General features: G+C 48.8%; 1 protein-coding gene across 1 annotated transcript in view; it reads left to right on the top strand.

Moving 5' to 3' along the window:
- Positions 1-24,539, top strand: part of PDIA5 (protein disulfide isomerase family A, member 5) — a 92,937-nt gene that overhangs the window by 58,163 nt on the left and 10,235 nt on the right. Inside the window, exons 11-14 of the mRNA XM_011950796.1 lie at positions 5,538-5,674; positions 19,372-19,442; positions 19,946-20,106; positions 22,859-22,989. Coding sequence (XP_011806186.1) covers positions 5,538-5,674; positions 19,372-19,442; positions 19,946-20,106; positions 22,859-22,989 — 500 coding nt within the window. The remainder of the gene's footprint in view (positions 1-5,537; positions 5,675-19,371; positions 19,443-19,945; positions 20,107-22,858; positions 22,990-24,539) is intronic.

The following is a 24,539-nucleotide window of genomic DNA, read 5'->3' as shown; positions in this document are numbered from 1 at the left end:
CTTCATAGCAACCTGTGATCCCTGTTTTATAACGTGGTTAGATCCTTGTAATGCCAAACCCCACCACCCTGTTGGCCCCTGCCTCCTTACCTGGAGCCCCCACTGTGCTAGGCCTGCTGCTTTGTCCTGCCAGATCACCCCATTCCCACTTCTCATCAGCACTTCCACAACAGGCTCACGATGTCCCCTTCTGGAAGCCTCCCCAGGCCACCCTCGCTGAGCACGCACCCGGCTCAGGCTGTGCTCTGTGTGTCACGAGTTTGGCACTTACCAGCCATTGCTGCTTCATGGGTATTTGTGCATATGTGTTGGAATAATAACAGCCAATGTCTTTTGGGCTCTCCTTTGTGGCTGACACTGTTCTAAGCTCTTTACATGGATTATCATTTTAATCCTCACAACAGCACTGTAAGGAAGATGTTACCGTTCTCTTCATTTTATGAATGAGGTTCCTGAGGCACAGTGAGGGGGTGGTGCTGCCAGTAAGCAGTGGCAGGGCCCTGATGGATCCCTGCAGCCCCTACAGTCCAACTCAGCCTCCTCAAGTTCTGCTCAGACCCCCTCCCCTCAGCTACCAGCACAGTGGATATTTATTGACATCGTTACCTTAGGGACATAGTGTGCAAACCCCAGGGTTAAAGAATTAGTTATCCAAAGATATGGAGGTTGAAAATGTGTATTTTCAAAATGGGAAAGAAGGGTGGGTTTTATACCAGGGAAAAAGAAATGCACATGAAACTGTTAGATTTCTAAAGGTGGAGAATCTCCATCTTCTGTTCTGCCTACTCCCGGGAGATAAGACACAAGTGCTAGCACATGTTTGCATCGTATCTTTTATTTCTTGGAAGCGTTCTCACATCTCTGTCCCCATCGGCTACCTCATTTCCAGCCCCCGTCTGGGAAGGCTGCTGCCCATTATCATGTGTTCATTGTCTTAACCTGGGCCTTTGCTTTCCTGTTTTCCTTTTTCATTTGATAATAAGCGTGTCCTCTCCTCCAGCCAGACACATCTCATTCTGCTTTGGGAGAAGGTCTCAACAAATAGCAATCTCATTTGTCACCAGAGCATAAAATCTGTCTGCTTCCCTTCCCTTCCCTAACCTTTTCTGATTTCAAAACACCCTCATATCTTTTTTGGAAGGATAAGGTTTGTGTGTGTTTTTTTAAGTGTTCAGAATTGCCTGCTAACCCTAGACAAAGGGACCACATCAGTGGCGTTTCTGAACTAGGTTGTTATCTCCCCGTTGGAGCCTCCCACCCTGTCCTCTCACTCCTCTCCTCTCGGTGTACCCCATCCCGGCTCCCCCACCCACATTGCTCTGGCTGGCCTGCACCCCACAGCTGCCTCCAGATTCTGGTCCTGGGTACCCCATCCCCACTTCCTACTTCCCCCTATCCCCCGCCGTGGGAGAGAAGGAGCTCTTGTTAACGGCCTTATCCTCTGCAAGAGCTAGCAATGTCATTCTGCTACCAGCTGGCTTAATTTTTAAAAATCTTTTCTGATTTTAGAGATACTCAACTAAGATAGGCTTATTATAGAAAAACCTAAAAGTGTGGTTAAACAAAAAGTCCTCCCCCACCCTATTACCCAAAGATAGCATATTGTTATTATTTCCCCTGCATAGATCCAGCTCCGCATGTGGGTTTTTCCGGTCCCATCTGGATTAAGCCTTTTCCAGTTTCCCCTCGGATCCTGGTGGGCAATAGTGACCTCATCTTCCCTGCTTCCCTAGGTTTCTCCATTGGCCCTAAGCTGCTCAGGGCTTCTGTGCAGCCAAGTATACAAAGATGAGGGTGAAGCCAGCCTAGCTAATTCTCCAGATGGCTCTCCAATGCCTAGGAGAGAAGACCCAGGTCCTGCCCTTCAATGTGTGATGCTGGTGGTTGGACCAGGGAAGGGTGGCACCAGGTGAGGCAGGGCAGGGAGTCAGCCCTGGCGTCTGAGTGTATGAGGGCTCTGGAGTAGATATGTTGATCGTGATGCTGGTGTCTTTTGTGTTCCTAATGGCCACGTATCTCATTGGCCCCTTGAAGCTGTCCCTGGTGAGTTGGGCTAGCAGACAGGGGGAGGGGTGCATAAGCAGTGATCCATTTTGGGCAGGGCCATTTTGGCCTGTGTAGCTTTATACCAACCAGAAGTGAACTGAATTAACAAACACCAAGTTTTCTGGACTCATAATGTGTAGAGTTGCGTCTTCTCATCTATGGCACGTGCATCTCGCTTAGATGAGGGTCTGACTATGTGACCCTCCCAGTCCTGGAGAGCCTGGGACAATTGCTGTCTCCAAACTGCGGAGCTCATGAAATCAGTCACGTGAAGGCGGATCGTAAGGGAACACACAAGTCATCAAATCTGCCCCAGCAATTCTCCTTTCAAAGTTTGCATTTCCTCACTCCCATTGGACTCATTCTGAGGTTCCCCATTCATGCTCGAATAACTCTTATGATTTAGGTGATAAATTGTATCTAGGAGCATTGGGGTAGTACTTTATAAAGTTACAAAGCATCTCACATCCATTCTCAGCCTAGCTGAATCTGAGAGCTAGGTAAAGAAAGGACCACAATGCACTGTCTTGTCACTGTTTTAAGCTGTTTGATTGTGGCTAGTGGATGAAACAGGACTCAGGCCAGGTCTTCTGACTCCCAGTTTGGCATCTTTCCCTCTCCCCTGCTATAGACAGAACACTCTTATTTACACCAAACTGAAGTTTCTTTCTCTGGAGCTTCCACTTGTTAGTGTTGACTCTCCTCTTCAGGACCCTAGAAAACAAATCTGAATTTCTTTTCTTAATGCAACTTGGAGTATTTAACGATAGCCACTGTGTTCCTTTATGTCCTCTCTTGGAATTAAACACTTCCGGTTCCTTAAGCCGTTTTTCCCCGAATGAGAGAAATGAGCATTCCTTCATTCAAGGAATCTCCTATTCAATGAGCATGTATTGAGCGTCTGCTGTGTATTGGGTGCAGGAGTTAGTAAAGAGGTGAGGGAGAGCCCAGTCTTCAAGGAGCTCATGGCCTGGGGTAGACAGGAAGTGAACAGCATCATTCAGTGTTTTGGGTTCAGACTCCCACTCAGTTCGTCTCTTCCCAGTACATCCTCTTACCACGGTGCCCAGTTCTCCAGTCCTCTCCCGAAAAGAAATTTCCAGTCGTCTCCTGGGTGGGAGAGGGAGGCGCCCTAGGATCTGAGGATCTGACCACTCGCGTGACCGCTAAACCTCCTGTTCTCAGCTGTAGGCTGTAACTCTGCTTCAAGGAGTGGGCCTCTGGGCCCTTCAGAGCCTTGTCTTCTGTGTGAGTGTTGTTCTTGGGCCCCTCCTCTGCTTTTTCTGCCCAGAAAGTTTTTTGTGTTTTGTTTTAAATTCCTGAACTGTTATTTTAGCAGTTTTAGAGTGTATTCGCCTCTGTGGTTAACTAGAAGTTCCTCCGGTTATTTCCTTCCGGTGCCTGTACTCCTGCAACGCCATGGCTTCTCCATCCTATATTTGTGCACTTGCTGCATTTTTTAAACATTTAGTTTTTGAGTCGATTACATTCACATAATTCAATTTTTTTTTTTTTTTTTTTTTTTTTTGAGATAAGGTATTGCTCTGTCACCCAAGCTAGAGTGCTGAGGGTGCCATCATAGCTCACTGCAGCTTTGAACTCCTGGACTCAAGCGATCCTCCCACCTCAGCCTCCTGAGTAGCTGGGACTACAGGCATAGGCCACCATGCCCGGCTAATTTTTTTATTTCATATTTTTGTGGAGATGGAGTCTCACTCTGTTGCACAGGCTGGCAAAATTTTAAGATGCTTAAAAAGAATACATTCAAAAGTCTCCCTTTCACTTCTTTCCTCCTTCTTATCTTCCCCCCATACCCTAGAATTTACAACTTAGACCAGTTTCTTTCATGTTCTTAAAGTGTTGCTTTATGTAGATATTAGCAAATGTGAATAAGTATATTTTATCTCCCCCCTTTTAATGCAAAAGTTAGCAAATTCTAGATTGTTCCATCCATCTCCAGCAGTTTGTCCACATCAGTGCGTACAGAACATCATTCTTTGTAGTGCTCAGCCCTCCCTTGTGTAGATGGACAGCAGTTTACCTAAGCCGTCCTTCCAGTCTCCGCTATGACAAATAACCTGCAGTGAATGCCTTCAGATGCACATAATTGTGCACGTGTGCAGGTGTATTGTAAAGATAAATTGCTCTGAAGTGGAATTGGTGGTGTTTTGAGGGGTCAGTAGTTTGAGCCCAAGTATAGGAACCTAGATTGCATGATGTTTGTCTAGGACCATTGTCTGGCTGGTGACTCATTCTGAAGCTTGATTTTGTCACCAGTCCCATCTGACATTGGATATGCATGAGCTGAGACTGATTTGCCCTCTCCCTGCCTCTTTCCATTTCTTGGGACCCGGGAGGCCATGGTAGCCAGTGGGGCCCAGTCAGAAGGGCGAGAGAGGGCTTCTGAAGGCGACATCATACCCGGGCTTCTGCAGAGGGAAACGAGTGGCAGATTTCCATTGTGGCAGCCACTTCGCTCCCTCTGGATTATCCAGCCCTGGCTGCTGGAACTTTAAAATGTTTCCTCCTGTAGGCTCTCAAAGGCGGGACACAATGGTTGTCTTTTCACATTTGTCATCCTCGAGGGTTTTTTCAAAGCTGCAATTAAGGTGCTCTGGCAAGGGTAGTCGTGGCAATAAAGCAACAGAGAGACTGTGTCACCACCAGCCACCTTGTCCTGAACTTTGGAGCAAGGGAGGGTCCCTGCAAGCCTCCCTCCTCCTAGCAGATGATGACATAGGACTGGCACACAGTCACGCTGCGGAAACGGGCTCCAGAGAGACCAGGCGGCTGCCTGAGGTTTTGCAGCTGATGAGTGGTAGAGTTGATTTGGCTTCTGGGAGAACTAAGTAAGTTGGTTGTTGGCCTCTGGGAAGGATTAGTGATATAGCATCCACACTCTCATAGTTAGGATACCCCCAGCCTTGCTTCCCTCACTGCGACCTTCCCTGCACCCCTATGTGGCAGCTTCCCCTTGCATGGCCTAAATCTGAACTTTCTCAGATACCTGGCCTCTCTCTGTCCTCCTCACCCCCTCCTCTCTGTACCCTCTTCCTCTCCTCCACTGCGCAGGGGGCAGTTTTAAACACAACAGTGAGCTTTTCCAAAGGTCACCATTCACTGTTGCTATTTATTCTTTCCAGTTTGCTGAAAGTTTGAAATAGGTTGAGAAAGCTAACAAGCCCCCAGATTCCCAGGAGGAAGTGAGATTTCTTAGGCTGTCTAGAGAGCTGTAGCCAGAAGCCACTGTTTATAACAGGATATCAGCTAAGTACCTGTCTGGGGCTTTGCGGGGAAGGTGGAGGTGGGTAGGGCAACACCACTCACCCCACGACACCTCCATGAGGGCAGTTTCTGGTTTGTTAAAGGCTGAGCCCCTGGAGTGGGCCATCCCGAGCCTGTGGGGAGCTTCGTGTCCAGGGGGCTGGAATTAGAAGGGCTGCCCAGGCCCCAGGGCCTGCTCTGAGCTCTGCCTGTTTTTGGTCTTCCAGTCCGCAGCCGCCACAGCCCCAGGTCCCTGAGACTCCCTGGGCAGATGAGGGCGGCTCCGTTTATCACCTGACCGATGAAGACTTTGACCAGTTTGTGAAGGAACACTCCTCTGTCCTCGTCATGTTCCACGCCCCATGTGAGTGGAACTTTGCTCCTCCCCCTCCACACCCTCCCCTCTCTCAGAGTAGGATGAGCATGGCACTTTGCAACGTGAACCCAAGAAGCACTTATTTGTTGGATGCCAGGACCCGTGCTAAGCCAGGGGATGCAGTGGTGATGGGCAAGGTCCCCACCCTCATAGTGCACATGGCCTACCCCCCATTGCCATGGAAACAGCACAGAAGTCCTGATTGGGCTCCATTTGTCCCTTAGCTAGAGCTCAGTGAGGGTCCATCACCCCTAGCTCTGAGCATCTTCCTCCCAGTCAGCATGAATTGGAGAAATTAGGCTGGAAGCACCCTGAGATGTTACCTAGAACAGACTGGGCCTGGAAATAAAATTAGGGTTGATGCCTCATCTGGGGGCTCATGCCTATAATCCCAGCACTTTGGGAGGTCGAGGCAGGAGGATTGTTTAAGGCCAGGAGTTCAAGACCAGCCTGGGCAACATAGCAAGACCCCATCTCTACAAACAATAAAAAATCAGCCGGGCATGATGGTGCACACAGGAGGGCCTGTGTTTGCCCGGGAGCTGAGAAGACATGGGGAGGCCAGACTGGAGCTGCAGATCACCTAGCATCTAGAATGCCTTCTGTCTGCTTCACCTGATTGCAGTTTCAGCCTGAAATGACCACAGTGAATCAAGGAAGTAAAATGCTGTAAATGCTATCAAACGTGCTTGCGATAAGGGCTGGAAGGCCTGTGGCTCAGGAGTTTTCTAGGCCAGTGTCCTCCCTACTCCCATGGAGTGTGGAAAATTGACCATCGGTGGTTTCCAAGAGGGACAGGGCTGCCCCTGGGAAGGCAAACAAGGCCACGTGAGAGCCAGGGGATGGCAGGTGCAGGCACAGAGTGTTGTGAATAAGAGATTGTGAAGGAAAAGCAAGAGGTCAGTGCCTCATGGAGCAGGGCTGAAATCGCGAGGTCACGGTGCCTGAGGACTGCTAGTCCATAGAGGCATATTCTGTGAGGAGGAAATGTTATTCCTCCTCTTAATCATAGGGTCCTCATGCCAACAATTGTGTGTCACCCGACGGCGGTAACAAATTGTCTTCCTGAAGGGTCATCTTTCATTTTACCCAGAGTGCCAAAAGTGAGTACAATTAGCCCCATTTTACAGATGAGACCATCACACAGAGAAATGACCTAGACCGCCCACGGCTCAATGAGTCCTGAGCTGCCTCAGGCCTCAAGAGCCTTAGGATCCAGGAAGAACAGGGTCAGAGCCTGAGCCCTGGTCTCCTGGCCGCCTCCCCTTCCCCTACAGTAGCTGTGGGTTTGGCTAGCCTGGGAATTGTTCACAAACCTGCTCTTACCATGGATTTTCCTAACTCTTTCTTGCAAGTGCTAAATTCTTAAGGGAATCCAAAGGAAAGGTTTCCTATAGCTCTTCTTCTGAGTTCCTAGAAAAGAGACCAAAACAAGCCCCCAAAACTTAGTTTCAAAAACCCTCCAGTCTTGTGGGCCTCTCCTGATGAAGCACAATGATGGGGCCTTAGGGGCGTCTGCCTCAGGTCTGCTAGGGCCTTGGTGAGGGCATCCTCGAGGGTAAAGCTACCCGAAGAAGTGCCCACCGTGAGGCCAGCCAGGCAGCACTGCAGTTCTCTTCCTAGCTATAAAATACACTCCCTGGCCAGCCTCAGAGCTGCTGCTGGAAGCAAGTCTTTCAGGAAGTTATGTTGAACCTAGAGCTGAAATCACCCTGCTTGCACCCCATCCCAGCCATGACGGCAGATACTGGCTGGCTGTTTTCAGTTCCTCCTTGGGAACCTCCAGCGTCTTCACCCTCATGTGTCTGTCCTTCCAGTTACAGTCAGGAGAGGCCACCAGTCCCCTGGCCATTCATGGTTCTGCGCATGTGAGTTTATTTCTGCTGGGTGAGCAGAGTGAGAGGGGTCAGGGCAAAAGCACGTGGTTAGCTTCCTGATGTGCCGCCCGTTAATGTTCCCGTCAGATGGTAATAGCTCTGGATTAATTCTCTTTCTACACACTCCTTCATTAGGAGCATGGTCTTTAGCCTAGGAAGGGATGGAATATACATGCTTTTTAGGGAGTTCAGAGCTCAGGACAGGTGAACTGAGAGCAGAGAGCTCGTAGCTGCCTGGCTTTGTACCTCGTGCCAGAGTGCTTCTGAGAACCCCCAGTGATCAAGAAACCACTTTTGCAGTGTTTGAGGGACCTGGAGTAAAGGACAAATGCCAAGAGGCCAGAGACCAGCACTGTCATCTCAGGTTTCCTAAGTGCAGAAAGGGTGAATTCCGGAAATCACAGTGTTCCAGGTGTCAGTCCCAGGCCAAATACGGAGTGATTTGGAGACAGACCATTTTAGAGCCTCACAGAAACAAATTGGGATCCATCTAACATAGCAGACCACAGCTTCTACTCCAGATCACTGAATGCGCTGCTTGGTTTGTTTCTTGGTACAGGATTGCTGAGCTTGATGAATTAGCATGTCTTTCTTTTATCAAGACATTTGACAAAATGAGTGGCTCTTTTCCTCAGTGTGATGGGGAGAATCAGACAGGATGGAGCTACCCTGAGGGGAAGCATCCCCTGAATACATTGTGACTGTGAATCTGGCCTGAGTCTGTCTAGGGGGTATGTACTTGTTTTTAATCAGCAACTTTGTTAACAATATAAAAAGGCATACTTTCACATTTGGCAGGGTTAGCCTTGGGAAAAAGCTAACCAGCTGACATATCGGGCCATGCATTGACATTTTGAAGCACCCCAACAAACCAAAATAGTGGGGTTCAAACTAAAAAGCTGAATTTATTTTTTATGACTCTATGCTAATTATAAAAGCAATGCATATACATTTTGTCAAGCGATAATACAGGAAAGTATGGAGAAGAAAATTAAAATGCTTCCTGATACTGATTCCCAGAGAAGACCATGGTCTTTCTTTGCAGTGTTGTTTATTTGTTTGTTTTCTTTTCTTTCTTTCCTTTTTTGACACAAGGTCTCACCCTGTCACTCAGGCTGGAGTGCACTGGCACAAACACAGCTCACTGCAGCCTCAACCTCCTGGGCCCAGGTGATCTTCCCACCTCAGCCTCCTGTGTAGTTGGGACTACAGGTGCGCACCACCACACCTGGCTAATTTTAAAACTTTTTGTAGAGATGGGATCTCACTTTGTTGCCCAGGCTGGTCTGCATTGTTGCTTCTATGCCCATAGTAAGTATCCAGTCAATGTTAGTTTCTTTCCTGTATCCTGCTTAGAAAGGCCAGGAAGAGAAAAGGCTTTCAGCTTCCTCCTGATCTGTGCTGCCCCAAGGCGGTGCTCTCTGGCACCTGTGGGTTCCAGAGGCAAGTCACTTGCTTCTCTGCCTGGAACTGATGGGATGCTTGTGAGGCCGCCCTGCTGGGCTCTTGGCAGGAAAGGCACACAGCACCCCTCCCTGTTCTGTGTTACCTGTCACTGTGAGTGATGAGCGACCTGGAGATGCCGTGGGCCCTACCTTTACCCTGTTGCCAGCACTCCCGCCACTCACTTCCCACCTCAGCCTCCCCCGTCTCCCCATTGTCTTCCTTCCCTTTGTCTCCCAGCGACAGCCCATTAGAAACCCTCCACAGACACTTCAGTGGCCTCTCCAACTGATGCCTAAGTTGTCACTAAATACATGAGCCCGAGGCAGCCACAGTGCTAGGCCCTTCATATGGGCGATCTCCATCCCGCCGCAGGCCACACTGTCTCCCAGGAGCTGGGCTGGGCCTCCTGGGCAGGACAGGCTGAGTGTGAGCAGAGGACTCTGAGAGGAGCGTTTGTAGCACTGCCAGTGACAGAGCCTGGGCCCAAAGCCAGGAGCAGCCTCTCTTGCTAGCACTTGGCTTCCCCTTTGTAGCGAGGCTCCATGCCTGACCTCCCTCTGGTCCTCACGGTGGGGCCTCACACGTAGCCCCAGGCCCAGTTTTCCCACCCTGCAGGCGACAGAGATGCTCTCTGCAAAGGGTGTGTCAGCAGGACACTGGCTGCTGCCACCCGTGGCACCTTTTGTTTTTCTGCAGCGTTCTGTATGAGAGAAGTCAGAGTGTGTGTGGCCATACTCATCTCCACTTGTCACTGTTTTTTGTCTCTCTCTAGTAACTCCAGGCCTGCATTAGCAGGGGAAGGACGGGCTGCTGTGGGACCACCTGAATAGATATCATTTATGTGGGGATGTTCAGGGGGTGAAGGGGGGCATCCCAGAGAGGGGTGTTCCCGAGGAGCACCTTGTCTCTGCTAGGCCCGAGGACACCCATGCAGGTGCTGGGGATCCTGAGCACCCCCTGCCCTTCCTGTCCTCTGTGCTGCAGAGCCTGTTGGGGGCCACACGGCTCTACCCTTGCCCACCCCCTGACTCATCAACCCATTTTCCTTGGTAACAGGTCTGAGATGGGATGTTTTCTTTGCCATAACTCGCCTCCAGCAGGTGTCTGCACTGCCTTCCAGGAGCCGGGCTGTTTCTGGCAGCAGGTCCCCATCAGACTCAAGATTTTCTGCTGCCATCTTTTTTTTTAAGCTTTTAACTTTATTTTTGTCTTATTCTCAAAGCAATATATAACCTCTGTAGAAAACCTAGAAGGTACAGTAAAATATAAATGATCAAGGAAAGAAACTACCTATAATCCCATTATCCAGAGGTAACCACTTTTTTTTTTTTTTTACACTTTTTGGCATCATTCTTGCTATTGTCTTTCATTTATTTTTTCCCCTTGTTTTTAACTTTTATTTTTAAAATGAATATACCATAAAATTGACCTTGTTTTTTAATCACATGTATAGATTTGTGTAACTATCATGCCACTAAGTGCCTTCATGCTGTCATTTTACTTTATTCATTCATTTATTTCTTTCTCTTTTTTTTCTTTTATTTTTTTAGAGATGGAGTCTCACTATGTTGCTCAGGCTGGCCTCAAACTCTTGGGCTTAAGTGATCCTTCCACTTCAGCCTCCTGAGTAGCTGAGACTACAGGCACAGGCCACCACATCTGGCTAATTTTTCGGATTTATTTTTGTAGAGATGGAGTCTCCCTGTGTTGCTCAGGCTGGTCTTGAACTCCTGGGCTTAAGTGATTCTCCTGCCTTGGCCTCCAAAGCAGTTGGGATTACAGGCGTGAGCCACTGCACTTGCCCACTTGTGTTTTCTAATTACACAAATAATTTAAGAATAATATTAACAGTATTCTTGTTATCAGCAGTGCAAGGTTCAAGGGATACATAAGAGTATAGTGTAGACAGTGAAAATCCCTCACTTCCCACGCCGTGCCCCTTCTCAGGACTGGTCACCACTCACAGTGGAGGATGGATCCTTCCTTCTCCTTCTGCAGTGCTTCTACCTAAACAACAGGGGTTGGGTTTTTTGTGTTTGTTTTTAACATAAATAGCACCACTTTCTATCCATTTTTCTGTGATTTGCTTTTTTTAACTTGTCAATAGGTCTTGAAGATATTTTCACGTAAACGTAGATATTGGCACCTAAATCTACCTCAATCTTTTTAACCATTGAATAGTATTTTATAATTTGGATATGCCAGAAATTTTAAACCATTCCCCTATTGATAGGTTTTGTATTTATCTCCAGTTTTTCACTATTCAAACAACATAATGAGCATTGGTAAACATATATAATTGGGAACATGTATAAATATTTGTGATTAATTCCTAAAAGTGAATTTCCCTGGCCCTGGGGTAAGTAAGCTTGAGCTTTGGTAGATGCTACCAAATTGCCCTACAGAAAGGTTTTCCCAACCCCAGCATGTGACAGAGCCTTTGTCCTCGCAGCCATGGATACTATCTGCCTTTTATATTTCTGCTAAGCTGGGCAAAAGAGCAGCTTGTCTGCAGCTATCTGACCTCTCGGGAAGCTGGATATCTTTTCATATGATAATCAGCTTTTCATGTTTCTTCCATGGACCACCTATTCATACGCTTTCCCATTTTTCTGCTAGGTCTTTTTATTTATTTGTCTTTTTATTCTTGACCTAGAACTCTATAATTATAGATATTAATCTTTATCTGTTTTCTGTGTTTTCCATGTTCCGACAGTCTATTTCGTGCTCTAACTTTGTTTACGGTGCCTTTCATTGTACAAAGCTTTACATCCTTTTTAGCTAAATAACAGCTATTATATTTATTGGTCACTGATCACACTTACTATGGATCAGGCGTTGTTCTAGTACTTTCCATATTTTAACTCATTTAGTCTTCATAAAAAAATTCTGTGAATTTGATGTCATGATTAATTATTCTCATTTTATAAGTAAGGAAGGGGAGATACCAAGAGGTCAAGAAACATTCCGAAGGTCGCATAGCCAAAAAATGCAGCCAGGATGAAATCCCAGGCTGTCCCAGAGGCCACAGCCTAACACTGAGCCATTCTGCAAGTCTGCCTTCTCCCATCCTGACCTCTGGGGTTTGTGGGTTGTTTAGGAAATTCTCCCTTAGGATATAAAAATAGTGCCCTATATTTTGTTATAATGTTTTTATTTTTTCATTTCTTTCTTTAATTCATCTCTATTTTTCATTTGTTTGTTGTGCCAGGTGGGAGGAAGGGATCTGATTTTCTTTCTTTCTTTTTTTTTTTAGACAGGGTCTCACTCTGGTCACCCAGGCTGGAATGCAGTGGCATGATCATAGCTCACTGCAATTTCAAACTCCTGGGTTCAAGTGATCCTCCTGCCTCAGCCTCCTAAGTAGCTAGGACTACAGGCACACACTACCAAGCCTGGCTACTGTTTTAAATTTTTTATAGCAGTGGAATTTCACTGTGTTGCCCAAGTTGGTCTCAAACTCCTGGCCTCAAGCAATCTTCCTGCCTTGACCTCCCAAAGTTCTAGGATTATAAGCATGAGCCACTGCCTCTGGCCTTAATTTTATTTATTTAAGTCTTTCGTATGCATCTTTTTCCTTTACATTTTCCCCTTAACATTATCTTGTAGGCATTTTCATATGTTACTAAAACTGTTTTTTTTGTACATGCTTTTTGTGGCCACATAATATTCCATTGTATAATATGATGACACTGTAAATTAGTTAACTAGCATCATAATATTGAAGGTTTGAGTTGTTGACCATATTTCCCATTATAAATCATGCTGCAAAGAACATTTTAATGCATAAATATTTGTCTACATGTCAGATTATTTCTTTAGGATAGAAAGCTGGAAGTAAAATTTTAAAAGCTTGTTTATCCACATTTTGCACTAACGTAGAGCAAAAAACAAACTCTTTGCATAAAAGGAGGGGCCATGTGATGAACAGAGGCATCTGTGAGTGTGTGAGTCTTCCCCAAGATGCCTGTAACTGTCAAGGAGTCCACTTTGGTGCTTATGCATTTGGAAGCCTTAAAAGAGCTCTGAGGTCTTTGTAGGCCCCTCCGTGTCCGTGTTTCTGCTGGCATTTGTAGGAAACCCTCCCTCCCTGGCATGCCCCAAGCCAAATTCCAAGCAAGGCAGGAAGCAGGCTCTTCTAGAGGCCCAAGTACTACCCCAGTACCCTGGTTACCAGGGAGCTTTACAGATTAATCTAGTCCCCTGGGAAATTCTGGTTCCAGCATCCAGGAAAGCCCTATAGCTGGTCTGTAATAAAATCATAAGAATAATTGAATTTAATGAAATCCAGAGGAATCCGAGGGCTTGGGGTCGACAGGAAGCCAACATTCCCACAGCCAGAAAAGAGCATGATCAAGGAGTTGATGTGCAGACCTCTATGCCAGATCATGGAAATCAGAGTAAGTGCACTTACACAGATGATAAAAGCCCAACAAGGAAGTTTAGCAATAAAACTTAATGGCCCCTCAAATCACAATCAGGACACGGAATGCAGTGGGCCGGAGTCCCGCTCCCCACGTGTAACCCTCCTCCTCCAGCTGTCCCACAGCCAGAGACATCATGAAGGCCAGGCCCAGGAGGCTGGTGCTCAGGTCATGGCCAGCTCTATCCATCACCCGTGGCTCCCCAAGACAGGAGGGTGTCAGGGAGGGAGGTGTTTGCTCAGTCAGACCTTTCTCCTCCTCCGGGCCTGGCCAGGTTCCTCATCTTAAACTCTGTTTGCAGAAGTTTATTGCTTAGCCTTAGTGTCTTATTCAGGGTCAGAGGGAATTGATGCTAGAATTGAAAACCATAACGATATCAAGAGAATTCTAGGGTATGTATGGGAAACTTTAGAACAGCATCTTTAGATATTAGAGATTTGGGGAGACATTTTTCTCCTAGTGAGGTGCAGAGGAGGTGCAAAGATGGTAATGGTAAGGGGAGGAGAGGGGATGTGTACAGTAAATAGCTTGGTTACCAGTTCTGCTCATTAGAGGTGTTTAGTCATATTAACGACTATTTGAGTGCAAGCCTTGACCCTTGCCCATAAAGAATTTAGTCCTGCCAAACCTTGTGTGCACAGGTGTAAACCTAACAACCGAACAAGTCATGAGGCTAATTCATTCAGAAAGTGTGTGGAGCAGCATGGGCAATATCAGGAATACAGTGGCCAACTAGACAAGACAGCTGAGCCCCTGCCTGCACATACGGAGCCTCCATTCCAGTTGAGGGGATGGGCAGGGAACAAGTGAGCAGATTAGTCCAGCTGCTTTGAGTACAATTAAGAAAACAAAACAGGTTATTGGGAGAAAGCATGATAGCGTGAGGCGCCTTTGGGATAGGTGGTCAGGGAGGGTCTCCTAGAAGGTGAAATTTGAGTGGAAGCCTGAGTGGCTGATGTAAAGGGGTGAGCCGCACATGGGAAAGAACATGTTGCAGGGCCCTGGGGTAGAAATGAGCTTGGCATGATTGCAGAAGAGAAGGAGAGCCAGAGGCTGCAGTAGGAGTGACCTGAGTTGAGGCTGAAGGTAAGCAGGACTCAGATTGTGTGGGGTCTGTAGCCATAGTAAGTTTGGATTTGAATCTACCTGTGATAGGAAGCCACTGGGAAGTTTTAAGCAAAGGGATTTGATATGATTGATGTTTTGAAAATATACCCCGGCTGCCCTTAATAAGAGAAGACAGCAGTATCACAGTCACAAAGCAACACAAAATTAAATGCCATAGAAATACCTGAATAAGAAGTATTTTGTAATTAGAAGAGAAACAGATCATTTGATGGGGCTACAGTGAACTGGGAAGACTCAAAGCAGGGGCCAGAACCAAGGCAGGATTGCGAAGGGTTGTCCAGGGTAGATGCTGCCTGTGGAGAGGTCCTATCCATCAGGACAGGGGCTGGGAGGAAGAGGGGACAGGTGGTGATGGCCCTGGGGGATTTGTCACTTCGTCTTCCAGAGCCACAATTTCTGGCACTGTAAAACGGACCTACTGAGCTGTGTCACGTGTCTGATGGGGCTGCTGCAATACAGCGTGGAAGCCCAGCGCAGATTGCGAGTGCTTTCCTTATAGAGGTGGGGAATTCTGGGAGCTGAGGCCCAAGTTCAGGAGGCAGCCACGTGTGTGAGCTGCAGAAACTGGTTTCCTGGTATCAACCTCAGCTGGCTTCCCATGTCTGTGGCAGACGTTGCAAGGTGGTCACGGCTCCTCTTCCCAGTGAGCCAGTTCTCAGACTCAGCCTCTGTCTCAGGCCCACTGCTGATGGAAGCTGGCAGGTGGAATGAAACCCACTTGCCACCCTAGCAGGGCAGTGGCGTCAAAGGCCTGGAGCCTGATAAAGGGATGAAGGAAACTCCCTACCAGCACACAGTGAATTCTCATCTTCAGGAATCCTGCCACATCAGCTGGGTCACTTTCGAAAGAAACAGTGATTCTCAGTGAATGGCAATGGCTGGCTTTTCTTTGTCTTCCCTCCCCCGACTCCTACTGCAGTCCCACTGTCCACCTTGACCGTGGGCCCTGCCAGCAGCTGGCCTGACAGCACCATCCATATCATGGAGGGTATGGGGAGAGTAGTCAAGGGAGCCTCTCTTCCCTACCTCTCCCAACTCCCACGGAGGCCACCCAGGGCCTCACGCCTGTATTTCCTGAGGCCTCCCTGTGTGTCCTCCACTATGTGCTGCTGGGCTGAGTCCGTCTGTCTCAGGGCAGTGGACCTTTGAGGACTTTGCAGGGACCACTCGCGTCTCTCCAGAGCAGGTTGAACTCTCACTCACAGCCGCAGGTGAGTCTCTGAGCTTCCTTCTCCTACAGTTTGTTCATGCAGGGTGAGCCCCTCACTCTGCCCCAGTCGGAGGAGGTCAGCCTGAGAGCAGGAGAATGGGGGTCTCACCTTGGGCAGGTGCAGGGACCAGCAGTCTGGGGGTGCCCCAGGGGCAGGGAGATCCCTTTAAGAGCTATAGAATTTTTTCATCCTGACCATGGTCCCAAAGGATGGTTTACTCCACTCTATTTTAGTGAAAAGCAAAAAAATAATTTTTAATCTTAATATACCTCATATTAAGTCAGTAGTCTGTGTTCTTCCGCTTCCCCTCCCATTGGAAAGTGACTGGCTTGGAGTCTGGTGGCCTCCCTTTGTCCTGGCTCCTAACCCCAGTTCTGAGGATCCCGCTGGAATTATACATGCATGTGGAGTATATGTATCAGTGTGGGGAAGGAGAGGAGAGGCTTTTGTGACAGTCTCAAGAATGTGACTGCCCGGGAGGCTCAGACTCCTGCCCCAGCTCTCCCTGGTCCCTCTTGAAGTTCTTCCTCCTCTCACTGCTGAGGTGGGGGCCACTGCCTAGAGGGAGGGACCTGCCTGCTGTCCCCCACTGGATCACGGGCTGCACATGTCCCATTGGGAGCAGGCTCAGGGAAATACAAATAGCACTGCATGCTTTTGTTTCAGGTGCATCCTATTAAATGGGCTTTTGTGGTTGCCCCTGGGAATCTGCATGTAATCGGTATGTAAAATTGTTTCTGTGGGGAAAACAGCCAACTTAACAAAACAACCCTTTTGTAACTGGATTATTTAGGCGACACATGGCTTGTGATGATGCTAATGTTCATTTCTGGAAAGTGATATTCTTGTCATTCAAAATAATGATGACCTTGATACCTCTACAGCTCATGATAGGGGGGATCCCAAGTGGGGTCTAGTCAGACCGTAAACTCCCAGTGTCGTCTAACCCTGTGTGCATTTTTCTGCAAGAAGGGTTTACCACTTTGATCATGATCTCCATAATGTCTGACTGCAGGGGACATTAAGAACATTTGCTGTGGAGAACCAGGCCAGGAACAGCCAAGCTGCCCTGCCCAGCCCAGGGGCAGCCTCTAGGGGGCTGAGCTCAACAGTCCCAGAAGAGCGCTTAGGAGCACTTTTGGGGCTGTGTGCCTTGCTCAGCCCTGGCAGCGGAGTTCTGCACTGCTGAATTGGGCATGGGGACATCCTTGTTTCTCTGAGGCTGCCCCTGCCCTCCTGACTGGGACCTCTGTCCTCTGTCTCTAACGTGCCCCCATGCGTCCTTTCATCTGCCACCTCCAGGAGGTCTTCTCAAGCCCCTGGTCACCCCAGGAGTTGTCTACTAATTATTAGGTCTCTTCATTGCTGACCAGTAAATATCATGTATCTATTAAATGATGATCCTTTTACTTCATGCGGAGGTAGAAGGTAAAAAAAACCTCAAGTCTCACCTTTAGAGTCACCATCTGGGGCCAGGCATAGTGGCTCACGCCTGTAATCCCAGCACTTTGGGAAGCCGAGGCAGGCGGATCACGAGGTCAGGAGATCGAGACCATACTGGCTAACACAGTGAAACCCCGTCTCTACTAAAAATACAAAAAACTAGCCAGGCGTTATGGCGGGCACCTGTAGTCCCAGCTACTCGGGAGGCTGAGGCAAGAGAATTGCTTGAACCCAGGAGGCGGAGGTTGCAGTAAGCTGAGATTGCACCACTGTACTCCAGCCTGGGCAACAGAGCGAGTCTCCATCTCAAAAAAACAAAAAACAAAAAAACCAGAGAGTCACTGTCTGGTACCTAGAGCCCAGCATGATGAGTGTGTAGTGTGGGTACAATATGTAATAGGGCTAAAAGCAGCTGCCGGCTCCCCCAGGGCTGCCAGGGCAGGTGAGGAGTGCTCTTCCTCTGGTTCATCCCTTGAAGACATCATGTGTGCCACTGTATTCCCCTCTGGACCAAAGACCATGGTCCTCTCTGTCATTATGCTGGAAGATTCTAAGGGCTATTGCCTTTTCTACCCTTTCTTCTGCATCATAGCCCAACAGGAGTAGGGAGCTTCCTAGATAATGGCAGCAGAGATGCCTGTATACCCAGCAGTTCCTCCTCTTCTTGTTGTGGAGCCTCCCAGTTGAGGGTTAACAGCGTCTCTCTACTTGGATCCACCTGGGAAGAACAGACATGTTGGTGTGGCTCAGAACTGTAGTCACTCCCTTGGCTGCATTCCATGAGGGTCAGTGCCCTTGACCAAGTCATGTCTCCAGTGCTCTGTCCAGAGGAGGAGCTTGACAACACTGCCTGGGAGCTCGAGGATCGGTTTGGTTTTCTGTTATCAGTTAAGTGGGGAGTAGCACTCCAGGGTCCCTTGTCCCTGAGAGGGACAGGGTGAGGATGAGCTGAGGAAGCCAGGTACAGGCAGGAGTGGAGTGGAGAGATTAAGAATGAGACAGGTTCATGTCTCACCTGGAGCTGAGTTTTGCAGAAATGGCACTGGAGGAGGAGACAGGAGCTTTCATCCCTGCCGTGTGCTCAGCTGGAGGCAGGAAAGCCGATTCCATAGCTCAGTGGGAGGTCTCCTCTGATTATACTGTTTGACTTTCTGTCTTCCTTTCTTCTTGTCTTTCTTTTTCCTAACAATCAGTAGTAGAATTACAGCGTTCTCAGCTCCCACACAGTCGCACACCCCCGAGAAGGGTGAGTCACGACCTGTCATCCACTGATCCTGGTTAATGCATGGTCCCCGCACAGCCAGGCTCACCTTCTGAGCAGCCTCCAGCCTGAGCCAGTCTGCAGACCCCTCACCTCTCAGTCCCTCCAGCATCAGAGGCCAGAAAGTACTCTTTCTATTAAAATGAAAACCATGTACAAATGTCGAGGTCTGTCATCTACACGAAGTGCTTAATTTCTTTTTAATGCATCAAATTTTATTATTTGTGACATCTTACTGTGTTCATGTGGCTGTAAGAAAAGGACGGAGCAGTTTCTATCCCAAGAAAATCCCATGATGTCATGTGGGGACAATTGGAATGTAATTATGTCCCATACTCTGCTTCTGTGAATTTTTATGCCCAGCTCAAGGCCTCAGACTGCCTTCTGTCCAGAGAAGATGATGATGGTGATCACAGCATAGTGCCACAACCTACACGCTGCCTGCAGCTGGGGCCTCCCACCAGATCGGTTGGGTTTTCAACCCAGCTCTGTGACCCACAGCTGTGTATATAGCCCTGGGCAGTCACCTGCCCTCTTGGTGCCTCAACTGTCTAATCCATAGAATGGAGATAATGTCAGTTTCTACTCTGTGGGGTGGTTATGAGGCTGTAAAGCACTGGTCAGTACCTGGCACACCAGGGCTACATACACGTTGCCCATATTCTTTATGTAGTTGTTTTATTTTTGTGTCTGGAGTATCTTCCCAATACCCCAACCCACTTCTGGTGGATTAAGCAAAATATTTATTTTCTTTGAGCTGGTGCTGCTGCTGCTTTTCTGCCAGGTCCCCCCAGTGTCTGGGAATGGGGCTGAGTTGCCTTACAGAGGCGGCGCAGGGGAGCATACCGAGGGCCTCTGTGCCATAAGAATGGTTTTTCTTGATCTCTCCCCACAGGGTGTGGCCACTGTAAGAAAATGAAGCCAGAGTTTGAGAAGGCAGCAGAAGCCCTCCATGGAGAAGCGGATGTAAGCTTCCTTTCCTTCCCCTCACCGTTCTCTTTGAAAGAATCATTGACAGGTGGAATCATTATGACTTTGCCCTACAAGCCCTGCTGCAGCTCCCCTGGTCCCTGGAGGCCAGCAGTCCCTCTGTGTGCTCAAGTAGAACGCCTTAGACAGATGGGATCCTAGAGGAGGGCAGAAGGACTATTGGGGCATGTTCCCGTGCCCGTCCGGGTGACCTCTACCTGCTCCCTCTCTTCTCTGGGACCCTGGCTAATGGGAACAGGTGCCAATCTACTCAACGTGGCTGGTGGGGCAGATTCAAAAGCCTCATCTCAGCTCCTAAATGAGAAATGGCCGTGCCAGTGTTCAGTTGTTCCCTGGGATATGGGAGCCCATTGGGCTAGCCACCCCAGTTAAATTCCAGCAGGTCCAGGATGGGCTGTGGGGGCAGCGTCTGGGCTCCTGTGTTCCACCAGCACCGCATCTGAGGCTGTAACGCATGGTTGGCCTTTCCCCCATCCCAGAGCTCTGGTGTCCTTGCAGCTGTCGATGCCACTGTCAACAAGGCCCTGGCAGAAAGATTCCACATCTCAGAGTTTCCTACATTGAAGTATTTTAAGAATGGAGAGAAATATGCAGTGCCCGTGCTCAGGACAAAGAAGAAGTTTCTCGAGTGGATGCAAAAGTAAGTGTTACGATCTCAATAGCACACCCTAACTGCTGGCTGGCAGCCCCTGGAGACCACCTTGAGGTGGTGAAGTAAACTTTATGGTCAATGTCCTGGGCTCAGGCCCACAGGAGTCAAGACGGATCTGACTTCCTCAACCCTAAAGCCACCCTTTATGTGCTGATCACGTGTCCTGATCAGCAGGTCACTGCTGGCAGTCCTTCTGGACGCAGCTTCATCGACACACTAAACCGTGTGTTGCTTTTTCTCTATCTCAGCCTCCTTAGGCCCAGGTCTCATTGTCTGCATTTTATTCCAGTCCCTTTGAATAAATGAAGGAGACACAGCTCTTCATAGCCAGAGCTAGACTCATTTCATCCAGGTTTACTAGTGGTTGGCCGGGCCTCCAATAGTGTCCACGGGGCAGACCGTGGTGGTTTGCAGCTGAGGATAAAGATTTTGAAGAGCCCCCTCAGCCTGTGTATTACTTTACTAGTGTTGCCATGACAAAGTAACAGACCAGATGGCTCAACAATATAATATAACAATATAACAGAAGTTTATTTTCTTACAATTTTGTTTTGTTTTGTTTTGTTTTGTTTTGAGACAGTCTCACTCAGTCACCCAAGCTGAAGGCACAATCTTGGCTCACTGCAGCCTCCACCTCCCAGGTTCAAGCGATTCTCCTGCCTTAGCCTCCCAGGTAGCTGGGATTACAGGCGCATGCCATCATGCCTGGCTAATTTTTTGTATTTTTAATAGAGACAGGTTTCACCATGTTGCCCAGGCTGGTCTCGAACTCCTAAGCTCAAGTGATCCACCCGCCTCAGCCTCCCAAAGTGCCAGGATTACAGGCATGAGCCACTGTGCGCAGCCTATTTTCTTACAATTTTGGAGGCTAGAAATCAGAGATCAAGATGTTGGCAGGGTTGGTTTCTTCTGAGGCCCCTCCCCTTGGCCATCTGCCTGTGACTTCCCATGGCCGCCCGTCTATATGTATCTGTGACCTAATCTGCTCTTCTTATAAGGACACCAGTCATGTTGGATGAGAGCACACCGTAATGACCTCATCTTAACTGAATTATCCCTTTAAAAGGATAATTTATCTCTAGATATAGTCACATTCTGAGATAATGGGGGTTAGGACCTCAACATATGAATTAGAGGGGGACGCAGTTGAACCTATACGGTCTCAGCTACTTTGTGAGGACATTGGTCAGATATGAGGTGTTTATTTAAAGCACAGACTCTGAGACTCTGATTCAAGAGGTGTGAATGGGAACCTCAGCCATGGTGTTCTGAGAAACACCAGCTTGTGGAATGGCAGCAAAGTTGCCACTAGATTCAGGGGAGGCCTCTGGCAAGAGGTGAATGGACTGGTGAGATCCTGGCCTCAGCTTCTCCCACTTTGTCCTGCTCGTCCACTGGGAGGATTTGGAAAGTAGCCAGGCCTTTGTCTTAGGGACCAGAGGAAAACGATGGTTTGCCTCTGAAATGGACAAGGTGCTTGCCCATCAAGGCCTTCTAGTGTCTGAAGCAAGTGGCTTATTCACACCCACTTTTCCAGCCTTGCTCTGGTGCCAGGGCTGGTTCACTGGAAAGGACTGGGTGGGGCAGGGGATCTGGCCAGGTCCCTGTGATGCTTGGACTTGTGTTTAGAGAGCCGAGGGAATCCAGAGTGTCGATCATCACTAATCAGTGCTCCAGAGTCCTGGACACAAACAGCGAGCATGAGGGGCCTCCACCCTTTCTGTCTGCTGCTGCTGCTACTGAGAGCCTAGAAAGCACTCAGGCTAAGTGCTTTCAGGTTTAAGTACTTTCTGAAGCGTTTTTAGGTCAAGAGCATGGGCTTTGGAGTCTGAGAGACCTGGGCTTAGATCGTGACCTTGAGCCATTTCTTTGACGCCTCTAAGCCCCAGCTTCCCATCTCCATCTATGTAAGATGGAGACAGTAATTTCCGCATAGACTTGTCTAGGGAATTAAATGAGGAATTAAAAAGGGGAGTTGGGTTATAGAGAGGGGAGCAGGGGAGCAAAGGCTATTGCAAGGCCCTCGAGATCCATCCTTGCATGAGGCAGAGTGGAAGGACCCAGTGGACAGCAAGAGACTGAGAAGCAATAATATTTATCCAACACCTGGCATTTATTAGAGCATCTAGGCTCTCAGTAAATATCAGTTCCTTGACTGAGTAGATGCTTTACATATATTCTGTGCTCTTCATAAAGATCCTATTGTCCTCATTTAACAGAAAAGAAAATGGAGACTCAGAGGGGTTTAGTAACTTACCTAAGGTTCCACAGCTGGTAAGGTTGCACAGCTGGACTTGAACCCAGGCCCGCCTCACTCCTTGGCCCATGCTCTGCACCAGAACAAAGGCTGAGAAGCAGAAAATAATGAACGATAATGTAGGGTCCTAGAGGGGGCAGGAAGGAGGGGCCTGGGAGCCCAAGTGGAGGTGGCTCTATGCCCTTGTCAAGGAGTTCATGGCCCACAACTGGGGGGCTGCCCTGCCCTAAAATGGGGTCAAGTCTTCCGTATTTTACAAAATGGCTCCTTAATGGGCTCCTCAGAGGGAATCAGGGAAGATCTTTGCTGGTGGCACAGATTTGTTTGCGTTTAAACTACGGTTTTAAAATGAAATTTTAGAAGGATTGTAGTGGTTTCTTCATGCATGTTCCCCTGAGTGGTTGGGACATTGAGGGTGGACTTCCTTGCCCATCTAAAAATCTCTCCTCATGGCTGCCTCCCCCCTCCCCTGGCTTCCTGCAGCCCTGAGGCCCCCCCACCGCCAGAGCCCACGTGGGAAGAGCAGCAGACAAGCGTGTTGCACCTGGTGGGGGACAACTTCCGGGAGACCCTGAAGAAGAAGAAACACACCTTGGTCATGTTCTACGCCCCTTGTAAGTAGCTTGGGTGCTCACTGAGTGGCACAGTAAGAGGTGTTTGGCCCCACCAAACCAAGAAGACCTGCACACCCACCCCAGGGACCAAGGCGGCTATGAACCAGGCTCTCCAATTTTATTCCAGGCTGAGAGGCCCTTCAAATCCAGGGCCTCCTCTTGTCAGCCTTGTTGGACTCTCCTTCCTTTGGGGCAGCCTTTCTCATGTCCTAAATCCCTCTGCCTCTGTGCTGGTTCCCTCTTGTCCCTGGGCTTCTCCATGCCCCTGTCCCCTACTTGCACACTTACCACCCCTCAGCTGCCTCTACCCCTTTGTTCTCCTCCAGACACTTGGAACCCCCTCTCCCTGCCCTTCCAAATGGCTCTGGAGCCGTGGCATAGGCACAGCCACATTCACTCCTGAGCTCCTGTGCTGTTCTCGTTTTAATAAGAGCTTAAGCTGAAGAAGTGACACGTCTGCCGACATTGACGTCTGTGACCTCAGGTTTCTGTGTATTCCCATTTTGAAGTTGTTAATTGATACTTACAATGAAAGGTTCTTAGAATTTCCCACTCTCTGCTGCCCTTCTCTCTCTCCCCCAGGTTACAGCTCAGCTTAATGGAGTGAGGATAATAAAAGCTGCCATCTACAGAGAAGCCAGGCAGCTCAATCTAGCCATAAACCTGCTCAGTTGTAGCCGGCTCTCCTGTTGGCTCCCCCTGCCCCCACCTTTCAAGTGTCAGTAATCCATGGCGTCTCTGTGACCTCAGGGTCTGAGAGGGGCCACCACAGCCTCAGCCCCCTCCCTCCTTGCCCATCTCTTTCTGCCTTTCCTTCTCAGAGTGGGACTTGTCCTCTCCCAGTCCATTAGGGAGCTTCCAGCTGTCCTCTTCAGTCTGTACAGTGTGCCCAGAAGCCTGAAAATTTTCGGGAGCTGACGTCTTCCTTCTGGCGGACTGAGCCTTGCCCAAGGCCATGGGGCAAGTTAGTGGCAGGCCCCTCCCACAGCCTGGGTGGCCCTCTCTCTGTCACAGGCACAGTCCAGAGAGTGAGAGTGTTTTCAGCCGCAAGTGAGAACCTGGCTGTAGGAGTGGGAGCCCTTGACCAGCCCTGAGGTGAACTTTACAAAGTCCAGATGAAATACTTTCCCCCAGACCTCTGGACCAGAGCCACAGTGCTTCCTCTGCCTCTCTTCAGCTCCTCCCTGACTGAGGGGCCTTCAGAGCAGACATAAGCCCTCCGCTACCCTTGACCCTGGCTGCTGGGGCAGACAGGTGCTTGAATCCTCAGGGAATCTGGGAGAGACTCTTACCCCTTTGGGCTGCCAAAGATCTACAACTCCTTCCTTCCTTCCTTCCTTCCTTCATTCCTTCCTTCCTTCCTTCCTCCCTGCCTTCCTTCCTCCCTGCCTTCCTTCCTTCCTTCCTTCCTCCTTCCTTCCTTCCTCCCTGCCTTCCTTCCTTCCTCCTTCCTCCTTCCTTCCTGCCTTCCTTCCTCCTTCCTTCCTTCCTCCTTTCTTCCTTCCATCCTGCCTTCCTTCCTTCCTGCCTTCCTGCCTTCCTTCCTTCCT

The sequence above is a fragment of the Colobus angolensis genome, unplaced genomic scaffold (genome assembly GCF_000951035.1).
Source record: "Colobus angolensis palliatus isolate OR3802 unplaced genomic scaffold, Cang.pa_1.0 Scaffold31, whole genome shotgun sequence".
NCBI lineage: Eukaryota > Metazoa > Chordata > Mammalia > Primates > Cercopithecidae > Colobus > Colobus angolensis.
This window is presented reverse-complemented; position numbering and strand designations above follow the sequence as displayed.